Source organism: Cupressus sempervirens, chromosome 2, assembly GCF_028749045.1.
Source record: "Cupressus sempervirens isolate cs-2001-9-10 chromosome 2, ASM2874904v1, whole genome shotgun sequence".
NCBI lineage: Eukaryota > Viridiplantae > Streptophyta > Pinopsida > Cupressales > Cupressaceae > Cupressus > Cupressus sempervirens.
The window spans coordinates 182,763,420-182,776,020 of record NC_143119.1 but is presented as its reverse complement, the minus strand read 5'-3'; the positions used below and the strand labels follow the sequence as shown (position 1 = coordinate 182,776,020).

At 37.9% G+C, this 12,601-nt stretch overlaps 2 protein-coding genes across 3 annotated transcripts in view; one reads left to right on the top strand and one right to left on the bottom strand.

Moving 5' to 3' along the window:
* The window catches only part of LOC149571682 (uncharacterized), an 84,872-nt gene that overhangs the window by 8,810 nt on the left and 63,461 nt on the right, over nucleotides 1-12,601 (bottom strand). The gene's annotated exons all lie outside the window — the stretch shown is intronic.
* On the top strand, nucleotides 1,840-9,530 carry LOC149571683 (uncharacterized). Its single transcript, XM_089812283.1, has 5 exons — nucleotides 1,840-3,021; nucleotides 3,160-3,456; nucleotides 3,579-3,977; nucleotides 4,104-4,280; nucleotides 9,510-9,530. Exons 1-5 carry the CDS (start codon nucleotides 1,888-1,890, stop codon nucleotides 9,528-9,530), a joined length of 2,028 nt encoding a protein of 675 aa, XP_089668409.1. The 5' UTR covers nucleotides 1,840-1,887.

The following is a 12,601-nucleotide window of genomic DNA, read 5'->3' as shown; positions in this document are numbered from 1 at the left end:
ATGCCATGAAGGCGCAAAAGGAAAACTCTGCTTGGCAACATTGCCTTTAGGTTGAGACCCTTGATGCTTTCATTATTCAAATGCCAACTGATAACGGAAATCCTTAATCAAATGACCAAATTCTTGAAAATAGTTACACTGCACCTTCGTATTCTTTGAAGCATCATGTGTCTGATTGTTGGAGCCCTTCATGTGAGATGGTTGAGAGTGACGGGATTTACCTTTATCCTTATGAGGATTTGGGTGAAAAGGCATGCTTTGAGGACAAGGAACTATTGATACCAAACTGTTGTTTCTGACTACAGTTACACTGCCAAAGAGGACGAAGGGGTGGCGGAATAAGGGGGGAGAGGGCAAGTTCCTGGGGCAGGGAGGCAACAAGATCTTAATTTGGGGATGGTGGCAGGAGACAAGGGGTTGTGTATAGTATACATATGGCACTTAAAATATTATTTATTAAAACATGTATTGAAATATAAGATATAAAGATGTTAAAGAGTAAATAATTGGACATTGCATTGAGTTGGAACATCGAACATTAAACATAAATAATTAAATCAGCAAATAGTCAACACTGGGACCTGCCCTCCATCCTCAATAGAGGTGGTGGCATCATTGGGGATAGGGGGGCAGAGTCCGCAAGTCCCTGATGCATCCTCATCTCTGAGATGTGAGGCAAATGGGGGTGGGCACGTTCTAGAAATTACAAATCAACATGAGTGGAAGTAGTGTTTAAAGTCTCTATATAATGTGCTCATATGATTTTGGTAGACTCTTCAAGGTGATACCATATCTTCTTCCTCCATTTTTTCACCAATGGCTTCAAGTTGATCCCCAATGTCCTTAATCTTCGTGAGATGCTCATGTAAAAGACATGCATTCATCCATCATCATGGAGAACAATTGGTTCTTCAGAAAGAATGCTCGACTTTTGTCAAATGTCTCATACAACTCCTTCTAATGCTTCTAGATGTCAGCTCAAACTTGCTGTGAGGTTTTCACACCATTGCCCAGAAATTTTTGGGAACCCCCTTTTTTTCGGTCACCTTGGCAAATTTTTTGAAGTTGTCCAAAAAAAAATTGATTCAATTTTTTTGAAAATTTTAAGACTTGAACACCTTCAGGGCCAGAAGGGAGAGGGTTAGGTTTATTTTCACCCGCTTTCAACTTGATTTTCCAAAACAACCAATTTCATCCTTAGGCCAGACAAATTTCAAAAAGCAACACTTGGTTGGATAAAATTGTAAAATTTGTACTTAGACGATTTCTTTTGAAAATTTCTAAGTTACCGGATTCGCACCCTGGAGCTCGGGTCCGGGTCCGGATTCATTCGGGTCCGGATCCGAGCCCGGGTCCGCGACCGGTCCGGGCAGGGTCCGCATTTTGGCCTGCGGGTCCTCCCGGGTCCGTGCTTGCACGGACCCGGGAGGACCCGCAGGCCAAAATGCGGACCCTGCCCGGACCGGTCGCGGACCCGGGCGAATCCGGGCGGACCCGCGGCAGGTGGGGCCAAAAAGTGGCCCAAAAAAGCAATAAAATAATGTTTTTTTCATTATTTTTTTTGCCAAACCCTAAAGTAAGGCCTATTAGATGCATTTCATTCATCTAATCTCTCATTTGCTTTGTCATTTTGCTCTCTCATTTTGGTGTGGCCATTTTGCAAGTTTGAAGAGAAGGTTGTAGAGATTATTTGTGGAGTTTCAAATCCTTCAAATAATCAGTGTTGAGTGTTCCAGGTATGCATTTGATCCTTCCTTTTGCTTCTTTCATAGTTTGTTTTTAGTTTTTTAAATTTTTTATATTTATTGTTCTAAATTTTTATCAAGTTTTGTATAAGTTTTGAAATATTTTTTTAAATTTGTTTTTATAGATTGCAAGAATCCAAGAATGAGTAGTCAGGGTTCAGTGGGTGGGGTGGGATCCCAAAGATTTAAAATTGATAAAGGCTCTCCTTTGTGGAAGTATACAACAAGAATTGAGCAATGTGCTGGTGGGGGAGGGTATATATGCAAATGCAATTTTTGCCAAAACCAATATAGAAGCTCCTATTTCCGGGTTAAACATCATTTGATAGGTCCACCAGGTCAAGGGATTTCCATGTGTGAGGGGCCCCCAGAGGGAGGTAAAAAAGGGTTGTCAGCTCCTCAAATAGCAGGCATGTTAAAAGAACAAGAAGAGGCTGATAGGTTAGTGTCAAAGGTAAAAAAAGATAAGTCAAAGCAAATACCACCAACACCACCCTCTCAAACAATTAGTAAACCACATCCCTTCCTACCTACCCCATCTATGGATGAAGATGAAATAGAAACACCCGCATCCCGCAAGAGAGGCCCATTAGATACGACATTTGAAAATGACAAGAGAGAAATTGCTGATATAAAGGTTGGGCGTTGCCTCATTACAAATGGTGTTTCATTCAATCTAGTGAGATCCCCTTATTGGAGAGAGATGGTGAAAGCAATAAATGATGCACCTCATGGTTACCAATCCCCTGGATATGAAAAGTTGAGAACCACCATATTGCATAAGGAGAGAAAGAATGTAGAAAACCTCCTCAAACCAATAAGAGATTCTTGGATCCAAACGGGGGTGAGCATTGTCTCTGATGGATGGAAAGATTGCAAAAACCGTCCTTTAATAAATGTGATTGCTGTTTGCCCCAAGGGGGCAATGTTTTTGAAGGCGGTTGATTGTGAAGGGCAAGTAAAGGATGCAAATTTTATTGCCCAACTTCTCATTGAATCCATAGAGTCCGTGGGAGTTGACAATGTTGTCCAAGTAATAACGGACAATGCTAAAGTTTGTAAGGCTGCAGGTGCTTTGGTAGAAGCACGATATGAGCATATCTTTTGGACACCATGCACTGTCCACACCTTGAACTTGGTGATGAAAACAATGGGCAGCCAAATTGAATGGATGAAAAATGTGTATGAGGAGGGTGAGCAGATCCAAATGTTTGTGACAAACCACCATATGTCACAAGCAATTTTCAGAACTTTCTCCCGCTTGGAATTATTGAAGGTAAATTTTAAACTTTATTTAGCTTCATTTATCATATTAATTTTTGTGTCATACTTTACAAAATTTAATACATATTCTTAAATTTTTGTGTTATCAACTTATCATATTAACTTACAATTTGAATTAACATGGTAATAGGTTGCTGAAACAAGGTTTGCTTCACACACAATCGTCCTTAGACGACTTGTGAGGGTGAAAGAGGCATTGGGTCAAATGGTTATTAGCAACAAATGGGGTGGATGGAAGCAAGCTGATACAGAAAAGGCCAAAACTGTAAAGGATTTGATCTTGAGTGATAATTTTTGGAATAGGGTGGAATATGCATTAGAACTCACCGAGCCCATCATGTCTATGCTTCGGTATGCCGACACGGATGAGCCTTGTTTGGGAAACATATATGATGCCATGGACTCTATGCTAGAAAGAATGAAATCAGTAAGTTTAAATTTTTATACAATACTTTATCCTTGTTTATTGAGAGATTTTGATTTTTGATTTTAATTAAGTTATTAACACTACATCAAGATAACTTACATGTACATCATTTGACATCCCAGGTCATTCAGAGGAGAGAGCAGGATCCTGATACCTTGTACACTAAGGTGGAGAAAATTGTTCTACATCGTTGGAACAAGATGACTACACCTTTGCACCTCTTGGCATATGCACTTTCTCCTAGATATTATAGCAGTGAGATACTTGCGATTCCTGGTAGAGTGGCACCATATAGAGATCCTGAAGTTGCTGCTGGGTATAAGAGGGCACTTAACAGGCTCTTTAGTGATCCTGATGTGGCATCAAATGTTAGGAGAGAGTTTGTTGATTTTGTCTCAAGCAAAAATGCAGAGCCTGATGCAATCAATGACCAAAGTAAATTGGATGCCATTGGATGGTGGTACTTACATGGGGAAAGTTACCTGTACCTCCAACCTCTTGCCATTAAGATCTTGTCACAAGTATGTATTTAAGTTTTTTTTCCTTTTCTTATGGCTACTTAGCTTGTCGAATTAGCACTCTTAAATTCCTATTGTATTGTAAAATTACTTAGCTAATTTTTTAAAATTTGTTGGTTGTCTCTCTAGGTTGCAAGCTCTTCTGCTGCTGAGCGGAATTGGAGTACATACTCCTTTATCCACTCAGTGAAGCGTAACCGGTTGGGTTCAAAGAAAGCAGAGGACTTGGTATTTATTCACAACAACTGGCGCCTCTTATCACGCAAGGATCCAGGATATAAAAAGGGACCAGAGAAGTTGTGGGATGTACTACCTGAGACTTCTAACTTGGATATGACTGTCCAAGATATATCTAGAATTGCCTTGCTAGATGTTGAGGAGGACGAGGAGGAGGATGTGGCTGCATCTGGGGCTAGTGGAACCGGTTTGGGTTCCAATGATGTGGAAAATGTCAATGATATAGATGAGGATGAAGCCATTGATCCCTCATATTTTGATGACCCATTTGACCCTTGAAGGGCATTTGCATCTTTGATAAACTATGTTTAAACATTTGTCATTGACTCATTGAGTCATTTATGATTTATCACTATGTTTCACAGTTTCAAACTTTATTAAGTCATAATTTATTATCTATCAATCTGATGAAGTAGTCTATGTTTTGAAATTCCATTTTGCATTTTAGTAATTCAATGTATGATTTTATTTACAACATTAGCATAGATTAATGAGTGAGTATTTAATGTTTATCTTTGACATTTGGCATTGATCAATAATCAAGTAACATTGATATATTCATACTATGGAATGACTCAGTTTTACTTTTACAACTATATGAGTTTATATTTTTTTTGCATATATATATATATATATATATATATATACACACTAACGAACCCACCCACGAACCCAAATGGGGAAAAAAAAATTGCCCGAACCCACGAACCGAACCCCGAACCCGAACCCGTCCCCGAACCCGAATCGGCAACTTAGGAAAATTTGGATATAATTGTGTAAATTTAGATAATTTTCAAAAAAGTGAAATTTTGTTAGACTTGAGTTTTTGGAAAATCTTGAATTTCTTTGGTGAATAATTTTTCTTTTCTGAAGATGATATCAAATTGCAAAATTGATTTTAGACTCTAGAAATGATTTTATTTTTGTCAAAAAAAATTTAAATTGCTTGGCAAAATCGATTTGAATTAAATTGCAAAAAATTGGCTTTTAATGGATTAAAATTGCTTTGAATATTTTAAGCCTTTAATGAAATTGGTAATTAATATTGAAAAATGGCTTTTGGCTAGCCAAAATCCAATTTTAATGACATATTAATTGCTAAATTATCATTAAATGGAAACATTTAGCATCCCCAAAGCATCATTTACTTTCTTTTTGCAATTTTGGTCTAATTGGCAATTTTTAAAAGTAAATTTCATCTTAGCAAAATTAATTTTTGGCTAAGCATTTAATTGAGGACCAATTTTGGTGTTCTAATTAATATTTTTTTTGCCCCAACTAGGAAGGAGAGGCAAGTGGGGTATAAGAGGAAGCTCTTCCCCTCTATTTTGTCATTCCTCACTCCTCTTTGGTGCTTCGGTGATTTTTGACTTGGAGCAGATTTCTTCTCCTTTAGGCAATTTTTAAATGGCAGATTGGCATCTTCTTTGAGTGATTTTTCCAGCTAGGGCAGATTGGCATTATTGTTGGCAAATTTCTTCATGGTAGAGATCTCTATGTTTGGCGATTTTCCATGATTGAGGGCAGATCTGCACTCTTCTGTTGGAGCCAAATTTTGTCGGAGACAAAATTCTGATTTTTTTGAAAGGCTGCGATTTTTCTCCTAAAGATTGGGCAATTTTGTTTGGAGGAGATCATTATGATCAAAGGTCTAATTTTTTTGGGCAAATGGAGGACAATTCCGAGAGTACTAAATTCTGATTTTTTTTCCAACCAGAGCCTCAAGATTTGCAAGGGTTTTGAAATTCTCGAAGTCTAATCCTAAATTCCAAAAGAAAACTTGACTATTGGTAAAAGTAATTTCAAATCATTTAGAGTTGAAAGGGGTCCTTAAGCTGATTTCCTTCTTTCGTTCTTGTCTAGATATTGTCTCCCTTGGTTCTTCTTGCATTCATTATCCTCCACTTAACCATCCTATCATAGGTTGACAAGATAGTAGATGTTAATGCAAGCAAGAATCCTAAGGGAACAAACACTAAGAAAGACAAAGAGGATATGATGTCCAAAACAACTTTCTTCTCGAAAATGAAGCAAATAACCGATACCAATATCAGTACAGTAAACATGATCCAGGTAAAGGACAAGACTAAAGGAAGGACAATCCCCCTTGGCAAACAGCTATTGGTAAAAGTCATTTCAAATCATTTAGAGTTGAAAGGGGTCCTTAATCGGATTTCTTTCTTTCATGCTTGTCTAGACATTGTCTCCCTTGGTTCTTCTCACATTCATCATCCACCACTTCACCATCACATCATAGGTTGACAAGATGGTAGATGGTAATGCAAGCAAAAATCCTAAGGGAACAAACACTAAGAAAGACAAACAGGATATGATGCCCAAAACAACTTTCTTCTCGAAAATGAAGCGAACAACCAATACCAATGTCAATATGATACAAGTAAAGGACAGACTAAAGGAAAGACAATCCCTCTTGCCAAAGAAGAGATACAGAAGGCGGTTGCCCATCGCAGCCCAGGCATCAACACTTCCATTACAACCATGATGAGCGACGTTGGGGTGGCACTTGATTTTGAAGACATCGGAGAAGAAGATATCAATGAGACAAAACTTAGATCAAGACTAGATGAGCTAGGAAAGGCTACTATCAAGAAGAAACATTTGGGCACTCTTTCCTCTCTCAACTCCTTTATTGGATACACAAAAGAATATGAGAAGGAACATGAGAAGACGCTACAAGCAGCAAACAACATGGTGAAATCAACTGAACTCAAGATGAAGTATACACCTTGTCCTCCCATGAAAGAAGTCAACGAAAGGCTAGCTAGGTTCATTGCCTTAGCTAAAAGAATGAAAAAAAAGGGAGATTTATATTAGAAGATCATTTGATGTAAGCCCAAGTGGCAATTTCTCTTTCTTCTAGAATAGGACAAGTGTCAAATTCTGATTGGCCACCATTTTGGTGCCTCCTCATTGGTTGCCATTTTTTCACTTTTTTCATTGGTCCATCGACAAGGTGGTGTCTCCTCATTGGCCAATGGGGTGGCAACCCTAATTAGGATTTCTAGGATCAAATCTAGATCGTTGATTTTGCTTTTGATCTCTACCGTCGGTTGTAATTTTGGCCTCTATATAAGGCCATTTTGCTCTCATTTGTGAGGGGAGTTATGTTGGAGAATTGTTGCCAAAATACTATCAAAATTGTTCTCTATTCATTGTTGTGGCTTGCATGGTGGATATACATGATCATTTTGGTGTATTGCATGGTTCTTCTCATCTCTCAAATTAAAGTAGGATTTCATTTCATGTTGTTAGAGTAGAAGTAGATGCCTAATTATATGGTGATGTTAGTGAATGTTTGATAGGGATCTACAACTAGGCCACTAGCATCTTAGCCGCTGGTTAGGGAGCCTTGTGTGGTAAACTAGTTCTCTTTTCCTTTGAATCATTGCATCTATGGAGGTGGAGCTGCTAGTTAACTTTCATTAGATTCGATCCCCATCCATTTGCTAATCTTTCCATTCATAGGAGTAGGAGTAGAATAGCGAGTAGTTGAATAGTCGAATTTCACTCTAAGAAAGTTAGGAAGGTAGAAGTCATTAGAAGCAGTATTGCCTCCTCGCACAATCAACATTAGCTGGCACTACATCCTCCATCGTCACTGTCAACATCAACATCACCTGGCACTGATACAAAATCATCACCATCTCACCAAAAAACCCCAAGTCATCCTTGAATGAATAACGTAAGGCCGCCTATGTGATTACCAACAAATCACATCGATAAACTGAGCGAGTATCCACAAGTGTAAGAAACATTGGAGTTATTCTCATGTCCCATGAGCATTAACTTTTCAAGAGAGGAATTGTGTGTTTGATACTCTGTATCAAATATTCAATTGCTAATATGTTATGTAGTGGTACAAAACTCAAATCAACAAAACTGGCCAGAAGGAATCTAAGGCAACTAATCATTTTTGACAAAGAGCTTGATAAGCATGGTAGCTTCTTGATTCCGATCATTAAACTTGTCAATATCTACTTGTATTGTGGTAGGACAAGTCTCTATGCCCAAAACAATCGTCTCAAGATGACAACATTTGAAAATTGTCAACATGTGTTTCTTCCTAGTGGTAACATTCTTTTCGTTGATTCTTTGATTGCCCTCCAACATTAACTTGGTTAATAACACCAGCTTTCACATTTCTCAATGTGTGTAAAATGAAAACTATAGAAAAGGCGATAGCATAGATTCAAAAATGTGAATCCTAATGTAGAAACTAGAGGCAAATTCATCTACAAACTTCTCAAAAATGATGAAGTACGACTGTCACGGATTTCAAAAAAAATTGTTGGTTGACCTAGGAAAATCAAACAAAGACCTAGATGATATCTCAAAAAAATAGAAATTATCTAAAATTTGAATAAATTTCGAATGACATGTAATTTTAAGGCACAAAAATTGAGGTACCTTTAAAGTTTTGATCACTTGATTTCAAACAAAAAGAATTTGACAACGAAAACTTGGATTTTTGAAGAAAAACCTAGAAGGCGACTATGGCTAACAAAATAGCCAGCTAAGAATGCCATTTGCAAAGAAATGAGGACGAGTGGTTTGAAGATATCCAACAGACACCATTATTGAGCCAAAAATTACCACTTTCAGGGTTAGAAGTTTGCACTTAAAACCAGTGTAACGGGACTCGGCGAGTCAAAGGCAGAGTCCACCTTTCCGAGGCAGATTGCCTCTTGACTCGGACTCTGCCGAGTCCTGTCCGAGTCCTGCCTGACTCAGCGAGTCCATGGACTCGCCTAACTCGGCGAGTCCCGATGCCAAGACTCTCGCCGGCGGGTAACAAGTAAAAAGGCAAAAAAAACATAAAATGTTTTGTTTAATTGGATTTTTTTGGTTTGTATAACATGTTATTGACCTAAAAAGGTCATTCCACCATTTGCTTGTGCTCACAAGAGAGAGGAAAGAGTTAGAGAAGAATATTGGGGTTTTGAGAGAGAAATCAACAAACCGATTTGGTCTCCCGTATTGATTCCTAATAGTTTGTGCATCTTTCTAGCTTGCATTAAAGCATTGAGAGGAGCTTGAGGGAGCATTTGGAGGAGGTTTCTACAAACTTGCATTTTCACTGTTTGTGCAAATTTGAAAAGGTAAGCTACAAGTTGTTGTTGCATTTCTTTGTGTTGTTTTATACTATGTTTTAAACTTTTACATTCATATTTTTTAAGTATTTTCACTTCTCATTTTGTTTAAATTTGTTTGGTCTCTACTCTCTACTACTAGTCTACTATTTTTTTACTTCTCATTTTGTTTACATTCATATTGCAGCAGGCTGACAGCGAACAGTAACTTATTGAAATTTGATATAATGTCTCAACAACAAGGTGAGGGAAGTGGAAATAGGCCTCCATTTAACCCTAATGCAGACCCACGTGCAATAGCAAGGGATAGGGCTTGGAAACATGCCATCCCGAGGCACAAAAAGGGAGTTGTTACATGTTGGCATTGTGGTGTGGTATATAATGGGGGAGGAATAAATAGATTGAAGTTTCACCTAGCACATATACCTAGACGTGATGCTAAAAAATGCAAAGATGTACCCCAAGATGTTATGCGAGACATCCAAACTCTTCTAGAGGAAAAAATAGAGCAAAAAGAATTGATAAAGAAGCAAAATGAAGAAATGGCACAACTAGCCGGAGCCCAACAGGGGTCTTCTAGTTTTCGCTCTCCATTATCCACTGCTCCACCTCCGGATACCACTACTTCTACGAGTGTGAGCATTGGGCCTCGCATTCGTAAGCAAAAATCGACACTTGTTTCTATGTTTGCTCCACGCACGGCTCCAAGTTCACAGCCATTGCTTGAGGGCATGGGTTGGAACAAGGATAAACATGATTATGCAAAATTGGCACTTGGGGACTTCTTCATCTACAACAACATTTCATTCAATGTAGCAAGGTAATTATTTATGTAAATTTAAATTTAAGTCTTCTCTTGCTTTCAAAGTTACAAGTTTCAGCTTTCAACTTTCAGCTTTCAATAATATGTTTATTTTGTTTATTTTAATTTGTATTTTGTTTTCAAATTTATTTATAATATACTAATTTGTTTAACTTGAAATTTTATTCTATTTGTTTTAGGTCCCCTTACTGGCAAATTGGAATCGATGCTGTTGTTGTTTGTGGTCTAGGATTCAAAGCCCCTAGTGCTGAAGAGCTAGGAGGCCCTGTTTTGAACCAAAGGGTGGCTGATGTACAAGTTGAAATCACGGAGCAGCGTGAGGTGTGGAAGAAAAAAGGTTGCACCATCATGACTGATGGTTGGACTAATAGAAGGAGTAGAGCACTCCTCAACTTTCTTGTTTCTTCATCAAGTAAACTGTAATTGTACTTAGAGTCTTCGACATTAAAAATTTAAAAGTAAAACTTGTACTTAAGTGATTAAGTTTATTAATTTTGAATTTATAAATTATGATTCATCATTAATCATTATACTAATTTGTTTCTTTTTCTTTAGGTGCCACAGTTTTTTTGAAATCCATTGATGCCTCGGGAAAAACAAAGAATGTTGAATATCTTTGTGGGATAATGGATGAAGTGATAAAGGATGTAGGTGAGGAGAATGTGGTGCAAATAGTTACCATGTGGCAGCAGATGTACTCTTGCTATTTCTCTCTTAGTTACCATTTCCTTTTAAAGGAGCACACCTATCGAAGTGGAACATTCTTTGGAGGTGGGTTGTCGTTCGTAAGAGGAGTTCAGTGGTTGTGGGTGTTCTCTCTCTTCATATAGCAGCTTGGTGGCAAGTTTGTTTCTGGCTGGATTTTGTCCATTAGCAGACTGTTCTCTCATACACTTGTTTAGAGTGGTTTTCTTCTCTTTGCAGTTTTTGGGTTTACCAATTTTCCTTCTTGTTGATTCCATTCAGTTTTGGAGGTTTTATGGTGCCTTTTCTAGTTGCTCAAATTTAATATTGGTTTCCTTCTCTATTTCTCTTCCTTGTCCCTTCTTTCTTAGGAGCAAAGGGTGCTCTCTGGTTTCTATTTTAAGGTTCCCATCTAAACCCCTTTTTTTTCAAAATTTAATCTAGAAGGAGCTAGACCCTGGGTCCCTTCATTTGTGGATCATTTCAAAAGCATTTTGAATTCACCTTTGGTGAACTGCTTTCCACCTGACATTTCGACTTGATGTTACTTTTATGATCTTGTTGTTTCTTTTATTGTACGGGTTTGGGCCCTATCTTGCTTTACGTAATTAGGACTATTAGCAAACACTACTAATATTGTATTACTAACAAACATTAAAGGTTACCTAAGATCGGTTTCTCTATGGTCCAGAGGATAATGATAAATATATTTGATCAACAAATATGATCAAACGATAATAAATAAATACCAACAACTATACGAAGGGTCGTGTCAGGTCAAAACCTTATAAATATTGCTTTGAAACAAGACATGGGGCACCGGACAGAATAGCAAAAGGGAAGACTATCAAGCAGCATATGTAACATACACACTGTGCTTGAAACAACATAATGGCTTCTAACAAACTGTAGGACCAATCCGGAGTTACAACACAATTGAAATTTATAATAATTACACAACTAAAACAAATGAAATATGTTCAGCATTTACAATAGTACAGAATTTAACACAGCTAGACAACAATCACAAAGACGGCAATAATGTACCAAAGACATGATAATATCATTATATAAGACAACTAAGTATCACAAAGTCAACTTATAAAGGGGCAACATCAAATGCCCTTGATGAAAAAAAAAAGATGACAGGAAATTACCAACACAAATAGAAAACGATTCCACTACAATACCACCCTAATTGATAATGTCTCAAGGAGGCATAGGAAAACAATGTTTACGTAAAGAGAAAACTAATCAAGGTTTAACCAATCAAATGGCACATTAGGTATTGAGGTAAGACATTATTATATATGTCTTTTGGGAAGGGACCCATCACTCCAATTGGTTAAAGCAGCAGATCAGATTGATCTGAAAGATCATGCTAAGCAGTATAGAATCATTATCTGTGTGTGTGTGTGTGCGTGTGTGTGTGCGTGTGTGTGTGTGTCTGTGTCTGTGTCTATGTCTGTGTGTCTGTGTATGTGCGTGCGTGTGTGGGTGTGTGAGTGTGTGTGTGCGTGTGTGTGTGCGTGTGTGTGTGTGCGTGCGTGCGTGTGTGGGTGTGTGGGTGTGTGTGTGTGTGGGTGTGCGTGTCTGTACGTGTGTGTGTGTGTGTGTGAGTTATATTATACAGAATGTATATTCTCAAGACCCATTTACTATTTAGCTTAAGCAATGGAGAATATAGGAAAGTTGAGCATTGTAATCTGCAATACTACAAAGTTTATATATCTCTGTTTCCATCAGTGGTCAAGCAGATTAGTAAGAGGCAG

What these genes read in the sequence shown, in the direction of transcription:
- LOC149571683 (XM_089812283.1), top strand. Translation starts at nt 1,888, where the DNA reads ATGAGTAGTCAGGGTTCAGTGGGTGGGGTGGGATCCCAAAGATTTAAA. An exon ending in CCATTAAGATCTTGTCACAA is followed by an intron (nt 3,978 to 4,103) that starts GTATGTATTTAA and finishes TTGTCTCTCTAG; the next exon opens with GTTGCAAGCTCTTCTGCTGC. An exon ending in GACCAGAGAAGTTGTGGGAT is followed by an intron (nt 4,281 to 9,509) that starts GTACTACCTGAG and finishes TTCATATTGCAG; the next exon opens with CAGGCTGACAGCGAACAGTA.